The sequence below is a fragment of the Musa acuminata genome, chromosome BXJ3-3 (assembly GCF_036884655.1).
Source record: "Musa acuminata AAA Group cultivar baxijiao chromosome BXJ3-3, Cavendish_Baxijiao_AAA, whole genome shotgun sequence".
Taxonomy (NCBI): Eukaryota; Viridiplantae; Streptophyta; class Magnoliopsida; order Zingiberales; family Musaceae; genus Musa; species Musa acuminata.
In genome coordinates, this window is record NC_088351.1 from 37,548,053 (window position 1) to 37,559,089 (window position 11,037).

Genomic DNA, 11,037 nt, shown 5'->3' on the forward strand with positions numbered 1-11,037 from the left:
TCAAAAAAATAATTTTTTGGCTCGGTTTGTCCCCCAGTGTGTAATGCGGTAAGCACAGGAGACGGTGTTCATATTTCAGTTTACTGGTTGGAGGAGATGGGCCAATGTGGCCTGACCCACGAGATGGTTAGCTTACGAAACGGTCCAATAAGAAGAAGCCCACCCACGAGATTGGACCGGGCTTCATTTTCACGCAGTTGCGGAGTCATTATCATGAATCCGGTCACTGCTGGTACGTTTAAGAATTCAGAATTCAGAGGTTTTGACGCCAAAAAATATTTTTTTGGGGCTCTTTGTCGCAAGATGAGTATGCGGTAATCTTACAGAACGGTGTTTGTACCCAGATATTAGACGGTAAGCTGATGAAACGGCCCAAGAAGAAGAAGAAGCCCACCCAAAGATTGGACCGGGCTTCATTTGCACGTGTAGTTGCGGAGCCACTTTCATGAATCCGGTCACTGCAGGTACGTATAAGAATTCAGAATTAAGAGGTTTTCACGCCAAAATTTTTTTTTTGGGCCTCTTTGTCGCAAGATGCGTATGCGGTAATCTTCCAAAACGGTGCTTGTAACCAGATACTAGATGGTCAGCTGACGAAACGGCCCAAGAACAAGAAGCCCACCCACGAGATTGGATCGGGCTTAATTTGCTCATGTAGTTGCGGAGCCACTTTCATGAATCCGGTCACCGCATGTACGTATAAGAATTCAGAATTCAGAGGTTTTCACGCCAAAAAATATTTTTTGGGCCTCTTTGTAGCAAGATGCGCGTGCGGTAATCTTACATGACGGTGTTTGTACCCAGATATTAGACGGTCAGCGAACGAAACGGCCCAAGAAGAAGAAGCCCACCCGCAAATCTGGTCACCGCAGGTACGTATAAGAATTTAGAATTCAGAGGTTTTGACGCCAAAAAAAATTTTTTGGGCCTCTTCGTCGCAAGATGCACGTGCGGTAATCTTACATATCGGTGTTTGTAACCCGATACTAGACGGTCAGCTAACAAACCGGCCCAAGAAGAAGAAGCCCACCCAAGAGATTGGACCAGGCCTAATTTGCGCGTTACACCACTTTCATGAATCTGGTCACCTCAGGTACGTATAAGAATTCAGAATTCAGAGGTTGTAAGGCCAAAATTTTTTTTTTGGGCTTCTTTGTCGCAAGATGCGCGTGCGGTAAGCTTACAGTAAGGTGATTGCACCCAGATATAATTATAGTTAGTAACCACCGACGCCTTTTTGTCTCTTTGATTTCCTAACTATTTCTTCTTCGTCGTCTTTCATGGGCTGTTAAATCAATGTCTTATCTAATCACAATATTTACTTTAATATTTTAACATTTTTTCCCTTTTCATTTCACTCTATCATTAAAGTCTAATCACAAGCATTCAATCATCATCGTCGGCATTTCCACGATCATAGATTAGATGTAGTCATACAAACACTCTATACTTCAAACATAACTTCACACATTCACTCACGCCATTTATTCATCGATCTTGCGATACCAAAGAAGTCAGGTTAAAGCAACGCAAAGCAGGAGGGAAGACAGACCAATTCCCCAGAGAGAGCAGTATGGCCGTCGCATGGATGTGGAGCCGCTCTTCCGAGAACGTGGCTGCCGGAGAGATTGAGAGCCTGCGCCGCCGACACCCTTCCCTCCTTTGCCACCAGTACCACTCTTTTTCGAGTGGCTCAGCCGTTCCCCGCCGTCAACTTCCACGCTCTCCTCACCGGACTTGTCACCACTGCTCAGCTTCACCGTCACATTTCGGCCTACAACCAACTCGTTGCATTGCATGAAGAATTCCTCAAAGTGAAGCTTAGAACAGTTCTTTGCCTCATCTTACCGTGTAATGGCAGGTCTTCCAGGAGTTGGGGCAGTTGGCGAGCTTGATCTCCTGCACCGTGGCTGATGATATCAGTAGCCACACTCCACATGACCTGGAGAAACAAGAGGAGGAGGAAAGGGAGCAGAGGATTAGGCTTCATCTTAGGGATCAATTTGACAGCAATAATCATGGGGAAGATGAGAGGAAGACAAGGGGAATTTAAAGGGAAAAAGAGACTACCACTACAACAGTGCCCAATCCAGGGAATCTGACATGGTGAAAGACCGAGAGAAAAGTCTGAGCAGAACACTGTCAAAAGCCGACGTCAATTTCAAGCCTATGTTGTTCGATACTCAAAACAACAAAAGAATCTTTCCATCTTCTTCCAGTGGTCATGTTTCAAGAACTCCACATGGGTTTAAAGATCTTTTCTTTCTCTTCTTTGCTTCGAGGGTGGTAAAAAACAAAGTAGGTGATGAGCCTGCACATGAGAATAGATCAGCAAAAGATGTCACTCAACAGAAGTAAAGTTGTGTTCGGTGCGCCAAAGAAGCAGAAGAAGAGAACAGGAAAGAACAGAAGGAACAAGACAGATCACCGTCCTTTTGCATGTCGGTGAACAGTCCCAAACTATTATGGTGGGAATTCTTCACATGGCTTGCAAGCTGAATTTTTCTGATGATAAGAAGGCATCTATATCACAGCAGATTTGAGAATATAGACATAGGATTCTGTGTGACATTGGGAGTTTCTGTAACATTGAGTGCAGACATAACATCACAAGACATCAGACTTACAGACCAATATGTGATGGCGGCAGGATATTAGTATGAAGATGAGAGCCTCAGGAAAGTAGCAGAAAGCCATACATCTCTCTCACTATCATCATCTGAAAAGGAATCAAACCATTACTAGATGATGATGGTAACAGAAACAGAACTGATGGTAGATTACTCACCTAGTAAGAGTTGCTGAAGATTGCATCAGGATGAGTCTCTTTGACCATCCATTGATTCCATTCGAAGATGAGTAGCCCATGTAGGATCATGCATTTGGTTCAACCTATCAAGAAAAAGGTAAAAAGATATTATTCCAAGTCTTTGTCTCAGAATACGCAACATGAACTAATACAGGAGAATAAACAACATGACAATCATTGATGTCTTGGCATAGATCGAAACACTTCTCAAGATTACAGGTTATAGATGATTGCCTTCATAAATCATATAAACAATGGAGTATTAGGAAGAAAACTGTATTCCTATCTGATGGAAATGCAGTTAATTACAGAAAAAAAACAAGAGGTGATGACTGTGATGATAAGACAGGCAAGCATGACCATCTGCATGAAACTGGAGCTCATGGATCTGAGCTTGCATCTCCTTCCTGCGCTTGTATAACCATCTGCAAAGACAAACAAGGTAAAGCAAACTAAGTGAGAATATTAATTTCAACAATTTGATGCACTCACCAATTCCTTCCTTCGTATCCACAATCATTTGTCAAGAGCTTAAAGAGCAACTGGAGCTTCATGAGTTTATCCATTTTGCTACAACTGGCACAAGCATTCAACATACACACTGCACAAAAAATCATCACATATAGCTGCTTGAAGTTTGAGCGAAGGAATGGTCATAGTAGCCAAATCTTCGCTCGCATGTAGGCTAGCGTGCACACACACATGCGCAAACACCACATACAAGCGTACGCGCACACACATGCATAAACACACGAATGCACACATGCACGCACACGCATATACACACTCATATATGTATGCACACACGCAAGAGCACGCGCACACATACATGCGCACACATACACACACACGCACTCACAGACACCCATGCACACAAATACTAATGCAAAATAGTTCAGCCCTCAGAAGATCAAAGGGAAAAAGGATATAGGATGGTCAGTAGCTTATAATCATCTTTCACTAGGATCTCCCAGATGCATAATGCTCAAAGGTAATATAGTATAACTGACCATTACAAGGATGAAAGATTGTTGAAAACAAGAAAAATACAGAACATTCAAGAAATGACATACCATAACAAGCAGCACTAATAAAATTTTGTTCATGGCTCATGGCCTTGCCATCAGTTATCTTTAAGAAATAATAAAAGTTCAAACAATCTAGCAACAGTGAACAACTCACAAACTAGATTGTTGCTCATAAATCCACTTGCACTATATGTTCCTCATCCATACAAAAACATAGGATACCAAAAGGCCTAAAAGGTAAATGGTACTCAACTTTATCATACTAGAGATTAGAGAGTACAAAATATAGAGATAAACAATTGTAAACAGTTCCAACAAGCCTTAACTTCTTCTACATGTCCACTCAATATTACCTGTCCATTAGGACTTGCTTTAAAAATTCTGAAAAGAGCATCAAATATTGCTGACTGGAAACTGGCATCTTCAACCTTTGTGAGAATTTCCTCCACTACCTTTGAAATCAACACCACCAAAATATGTGGGTGCCTTTGGCAAATCAATGCCAACATCATCTTACATCGCATCATAGAGCAAACAACTTGTCCCCAAATCCCTTGGAGTAAAAACATTTTTAATCAGCAAAATCTCCAAAAACATCACTACAGCTTCCAGATATGAAAAGCCCTTGTTTAGAGCTAAATCGATGGCTTCATTGACAACCTCTGGATGGTACTCTGAGCTCTTCAGTTCCTCTACACATTGAAGTGCTTCATCTAGAATGCAGATGTCAAAATACTCTTCAAAAAGAGGAACTGTTTTTTTATGCAGCTCATTAGGATTAAATTTGTGTTGCCACTAACTTCTTGACCAACTGGTCTCTGGAGCCCTAAGTTTTGAGATGGAGAATCTGATACGCCTGAAACAATACAAGAAGAACGAGATACTGGGCCACTGCCCTGCAGTAATGCACTAGTCTTACCAGATGCCAGGCTACCGCTACCTTGTGTAAGAGCTTAAAAGTGATGGATGGTGATCAAAGGACCATGGACACGGTTAACATCACCCCTGGGCATAGATTCGCTTGTGGAACTTCCCAATGGTCATCGTCTAACCCAGGAATTCCAGGCATCCCAGGAATCATACCACCAGCATTGCGTCTGTTGATAGGATTGATAGAAAAGAAAAGAAGTTTCAATCTCATCTTTTAAATAAGTTTAATTCCAAGGATATCCCGTAAGACTAAGATCTCCTGAACCACCAACATCACGGCTACTTCTCATGCTTGGAGTCGCACTAGGGCGTGGCCCCAGATTCTTTTCTGCCTCGGGAAGCCATCAATTCGCAAGAAAACTACAACAACAATTGTGAGTCTCTCGAGAATAATTCATCCTAATTACATGAACTGAACCAGGGCAAAGTTTACCTCTTCACGCCGAGGGATCCAATTGTTTGCACAAAAGGTCAAGCACATCGCGGACCATAAATCTTGGACGTGACGCAAGTTGAGGATCGGTAGTTAGCTCTTTCGGCCGGCTGAAATAGACATCATTAAAGCGACGAGATTTACGACTCTCTCATCCAACTCCTTCCCTATGGTGTTCAATAACTGGCCGATTGCCTCAACATTTTCCTCAGCAGCGCATGGTTTTCCATCATGCCCTAGAAGCTCCTGCAGACAGTAAATATATCAGGAAGTCCCTGAAAGAGTACACTCCCTAAAGATATAGAAGAACAAGGATTAACATAAACAACAGTTACCTGAACAATATGATGAACTATATTCTCTGGCACCATTTTTTGCTTGAAAAGCTCACCAATAAGGCGAAGGTAACCAAGAGTGCGGAGCTTCACTATTCTCTCTTTTATCTCTATCTTCCACCTACAGCAGTTGGCAGTGAAGTGCCTGCAAAATGCCAAGCAAGCATTGTCATCATCACATGGTTGGTGCAAATGCCTACTTTGTCACCAAGAAAAGCCCACACTTGACAATCTATATCTATATTTGTAGCAGTCCAACACAGGCATTTGTGTCTTGTCTTGATTCTGGGAAACCTTACTGTGAACTCAACCTATGCACGCCCTTCTTGGTAGATGTTTGTAGATGTTTCTGTTTGTATATCTATATCTATACCTATATCTATATTTGTAGATGTTTCAGTTTTTTGTTACCCTTTAATCCGCTTGTATCCCTTCTTGGTTCGGCTTTCATGCACGCCCTCTCCAACTTGTAAATGGAGAGATATCTGAGCTCCTGGAGGCTGCCTAATTCTTCCAATGGGCACGTACTAGTAGCCGTGTTCACCACGAATCCTTGGAGTTCATCGAGGAGCTTCAACCTTCCTATTCCACATGGTAAGCTGTCCAGGTGCGTAAGTCCACAATCGAGTGTCCTTAGATTGACTAGCCTAATTATACCTTTGGGGATATGTGTCAACTCAGTACATCCCAAAAGGATCAAAAACTATAAATTCGTCAGATTGCATATGCTTTCTGGAATCTCCGTTACATGGCTCCAAGACACATTCAAGAATCTCAAGTGTATCATATTTCCGATGTAGTGCGGTAGAATCTCGATTTTTGTGTGCATAAGATGTAGGACTCTAAGTCGCATAAGGAGAGACCAGCCATCCTCTGGAGGCAGCAGCTTCATCTCGTGGACGAGGCCCGCCTTCATTTGCCTCGCAATCCCTGCGTTTCTGGTGGTCACCAGCACCCTGCTCCCGGCTGCTCCTCCCTGCAAAGGATTGCGGAGCAAGTCGTCCCAGATCTGAGCATCCCAAACATCATCCAACACCAGCAAGAACTTGTTCCCTCTAAGGAGACCCGCCACCATGGGATCCAGCAGACTCCTGCTCTGTTCCCCACCATGGCTTCCACCAGCACCTTTAACGATATTTCTGAGAAGATCCGTCTCGCTGAACTCTTGGGACACGCACACCCAGATGGTGGTGCGGAAGTTGGCTTTGATTTTACCATCATTGAACACCTTCTGAGCGAAGGTGGTCTTTCCGATGCCGCCGATCCCCACAATTGCCAGCACCACCACGTTCTTACTCGGATCTTGCTTTGTCAGCTGCTCCACCAGTGCCTTGGCGTCCTCCTCCAGTCGCTGGCCAACCATGTCAGACTCCATCACCGGGGAAGTTATGCGACTAACTCGAGGAACCACCCTTGGTTCCGCCGCAGACACATGGAGTTGCAACTTGGACCCTCGGTCCGAGATCTCTTTCAGCCGATCGTTGAGATCCTTGATTTTGACGCCCACCGCATTTCTGAACTTGACCTCGTCGCTTAAGCCAGCAAAGATGGAAAGTATGTCGCCTTTGAACCGCTTCGGAGGGGACTCTCCCGGGGTGCACTTCTCTGCCGCGGTCCGCCACTCGTCGAGGACGTCGTCGGCGTCGTACATGACATCCTTCAGCTCCATTAGCCAGTTCTTGATGGCCTTGTCTTTGATTCGGCGCTGCTTGTCATCATGAAGGACGGACTGGACGTTGCAGAGAGTGTCTTGGAGCTTTTGGATCTCCCCGGGATCGCCCAACACCAAGTCCACCTTCTCCTTGGCCATGTCGAACAATGTTTCGAGGAGCTTGGAGATGAAGGGGATTCAGCACCATGGCCATATCTTCTCTCGTCTTTTGCTTTCCTGTTGGAGGTCTTTGTTTCGTGTTGAAGACCGGTCACAATGGTTAGGTTTTTCTCTCAAATTATAGTTGATTAGATTATTATGAATGGAACACCTTTCTATACAAATTGTTATGATGTCAAACTTGTGTAGTTTGGAATTGTCAAGATATGTAATACGTGGAGAAAATATAATTGTTATGATGTCAAACTTGTGTCGTTTGGAATTGTCGAGATACATAATACGTGGAGAAAATATAATTGTTATGATGTCAAAGCACCACTGAATTCTCAACAGGATCTCATGAACAAAGCATAGTATCTCCTTCGTTGTTGCACAGAAGAACCAAGTCTCAAATGTAATTTGAGGACCTATTCGAGAATACAGAAATAATAAGGATTAAAATGGAAAAGGTGATTGTGCCCGTGAGCATTCAAGAGGAGCAGAAGAGATAAAAGAAGAAGATGAAGACGAGTCTTCCGTAATAATCTATTGGTGCAATAATATTCTATTGTCTTCCGTAAGCCACTTTGGCTTGTGGTCATTTGGCAGGCCGAAAGAAAGGGTGCTACGTAGTATGAACAATGTTAAAGAGTTTATCTTTCATGGCGAAATCATTGACCGATTCTAAAATAAAATAGCCTTTGATACGAATTGATAGAAAGAAGGCAGGCGATTGATTGATCAACAATCAATCAATACGAACCACACCGAGCCCCAGTCTGCAAGAAAATCTAGTAGCATACTGTCTTCTATACAAGCCCAACCACCCTCGTAAGAAACAAGAGAAGTAGACAGGTGCAGGAACTAAGAACACACAAAACGAAACTGTCGATGTGAAAGTTATTACTTTGTTGATTAATCTATGTTTGTTTACGGAGAAACACATAAACTTCATTTGTTTCTGATCATTCACAAAAACCGAAACAATCAACGTCGGTCAGCAGTTGCACACCGTCCATGTTTAACTCTCTTCGCATATTCGACTGTCATATATACGATTGTTTGTTATGATTGAAACCCTCCCCAGAAAGGTTCACTTGAATTTTAATATCATTAGTTTAGCAAGTCTCATATAATCCTACATCACGAAAGTCAAATTTGTTATCTCCCATTACGACTATAAATAAGGGCGTGTGCTTCGAAGCTAGAGGCACCATAAGAAAAATAAGTGTTTGATTGAGTTTAAATCATTGTTTAGTATTTTTAAGGTATTTTATGATCATTTGCTCCTCATTTGTCCGTGGATGTAGATCAATTGATCGAACCATGTAAATTTGATGTTCTAGTGTCCTTGTAGTTTTCTATTTTTTCTACTTTATTATCGTTTTTGGATAGTTAAAATTACCTTTGATAAATTTTCTGAGACTAACTCTAACAATAATAATGTATGTGAATACATATATGGCTATTGAATGATATAAGCATAAATACTACAATCATATTTATATTATATAAAAAAATTAATATTAAGAATTAAAATTAAATAATAAGTACCTTTCAATACCATTCATAAAGTCTATGATTATTTATCAATAATCATAAACTTATAATCTTAGTATGTTATGTTTCGTCCATAGAAAATCGTATTCTTTTTTATTGATGAGAACAGATGATTTGAAATGATAATTAAAGAAGTTAATTATATCAAGATCATCTCCTAGTAAATCTTATTATAAGTGAATTTTTTTTTTCTATTGATCAATAATCATAATTAAAATTTAGTGAGATCTATAATGCAACAATCAAATGCTTTGTAAATGCTTCCAAAAAAAATGCAAAGGATTGGTCCAAGATCGAACACCTTGGGATTGTTTACATAAAAAACGACCAACACAATTACATAAACTACATCAAACAATCCTACACCTTAGAGATTAACCTAATTGATGATAGTGAAGACGAAGATGTGGTTATCCAAAATATTGATGATTGAGGAACATGACACATCACCATGAATATACCCATTGTTCCGATGTGTGGTGACACCATTTCTAACACGGTGAAAAGCTTTTGCATCTTTTTCTCTTTCGGTCACCAAAGTAAGATTATATTTGAGAATATATATATATATATATATATATATATATATATATATATATAATATAATATATAATTAAAGGAAAAAATATGAATAAATATGTAGTTGTGGAATGCTTCAAGTGTTTGATAAGCAAAAAATATTTATTTTAAACATGCATTGAGTTAAGTGTTGTTTGGTAAAGTTACATTTCAAAAGTCCATTGAATATTTATGTCTAATTTATCCTTCTAATATTTTTAATATTTATTCAAAGTGAATATATATATTTTTATGTTAAATTAATAAGTAAAATATATAAAATAAATGAATGAATGAATGTATATAAGGCTCAAATAGATAGAAAATATAGTCATATATAAATACAAAATATTATTTAAAAATAATTAAATAAAATGTCATCTTATAGAACATGTAAATCATACTGATTTCTCACTGGCAATCTTATAATTTTAGATAAAGTCATAAGGGCACTTTAGGATTTAAAAAAAATATATATTAACATTCTACAAATATTAAAATGCTAATGTTACCTTAACGTAGCATCAATATTTGAGTATTTTCAATTCAATATCTAAATCAAATACGAGTTAAAAAAAATAATAATCAAATATCAAAATGTGCATTGGGTCCTCGATGCACATTTCAAATATGTTCTCAATCATACACTAAGAGCTTCAACCAATGTTATAATCAATAATCAAATGAGATGGTAAATGGCATGGAAGCATAAAGTCACATATCTATGCCTTATTATGATTGGGCATGCATGCGTCTATCTTTGAAGTCCTTCGTACGGCATCGTGCAATCATTTTTATAAGATTTATTTGTGTCAAATAAAATATAATACTCTTTGTTTTGCTTGGAATCTCGATTTTCTTTAACTCTTTGTTAGCGACATGTATATTTTACCTGTGTATTTGTTTCATATAGGTTTATGACTTGGGTGCTATACAACTTAGTTGTAGCTAAGTATATGATAAAGTTGTGTTGTAGTAAACGCACAAGTCTACTATAATAACGAGGCAATATGACAGAAACTAATGCAACTATTTTGGATAAACAAAGTGGAACAGGCAATCATTTCGAATAAACAAACAAGCATTAATGGGGAAACAAACAACATCCCTCAAAAGAGAGTAACAACTTGACATCTACAATAGTGTTTCGATTGAATGAGCTTCCTCTCGTATAAAAAAGACATAATTTGAAGGACAACTTTAATTATCATAGAAGCTAGAAAGAAAAGATGGTTGAGCTCGGATGGTAACTTGCTATCGCTTGAAAGAATTTTATGGAAGCAAAAACACTATATGAAGATAGAGGGCTAGAGTTCTGAATGAATGCTTCACATAGTCAATAATTATTTATTGAAACTTTATAATCCAATCTAGAGAGAGAGAGATTGTCATTTATAAGTTTAATTGGATGAGGACTGTCACAGAACAGGCCACAAAACAAAATGCATGGTTTGAGATGAGATGGCAAGTCACGCTCTCTTGGCATATTGGTGATTCACAGAAATGCTTACACCTTTTGAATTTTTTTTGAGATAGTTTCATATATGAAATTCTCACAAATATTAAATCGAAAA

At 39.5% G+C, this 11,037-nt stretch overlaps 1 protein-coding gene across 8 annotated transcripts; it reads right to left on the reverse strand.

Annotated features, from left to right (window-relative positions):
- Positions 1-1,381: 1,381 nt before the first annotated feature.
- On the reverse strand, positions 1,382-7,580 carry LOC103980008 (putative disease resistance protein RGA4). Of its 8 annotated transcripts, none has more exons than XM_065144617.1 (9): positions 5,947-7,580; positions 5,536-5,680; positions 5,201-5,446; positions 4,191-5,127; positions 3,302-3,410; positions 2,789-3,234; positions 2,071-2,719; positions 1,849-1,942; positions 1,382-1,774 (listed from the first exon to the last, which is right to left on the reverse strand). In XM_065144617.1, exon 1 carries the CDS (start codon positions 7,343-7,345, stop codon positions 6,239-6,241), a length of 1,107 nt encoding a protein of 368 aa, XP_065000689.1. In that variant the 5' UTR covers positions 7,346-7,580; the 3' UTR covers positions 1,382-1,774; positions 1,849-1,942; positions 2,071-2,719; positions 2,789-3,234; positions 3,302-3,410; positions 4,191-5,127; positions 5,201-5,446; positions 5,536-5,680; positions 5,947-6,238. The 8 variants fall into 8 exon arrangements, with proteins under 8 accessions (XP_065000689.1, XP_065000688.1, XP_065000686.1 ...); XM_065144616.1 differs by having other exon boundaries at positions 2,789-2,892; positions 3,119-3,234; positions 3,302-5,127; XM_065144614.1 differs by having other exon boundaries at positions 2,789-3,410.
- Positions 7,581-11,037: the final 3,457 nt, after the last annotated feature.

Bases quoted from the DNA above. Each gene is read 5' to 3' on its own strand.
- LOC103980008 (XM_065144617.1), bottom strand. From the start codon at position 7,345: ATGGCCAAGGAGAAGGTGGACTTGGTGTTGGGCGATCCCGGGGAGATC.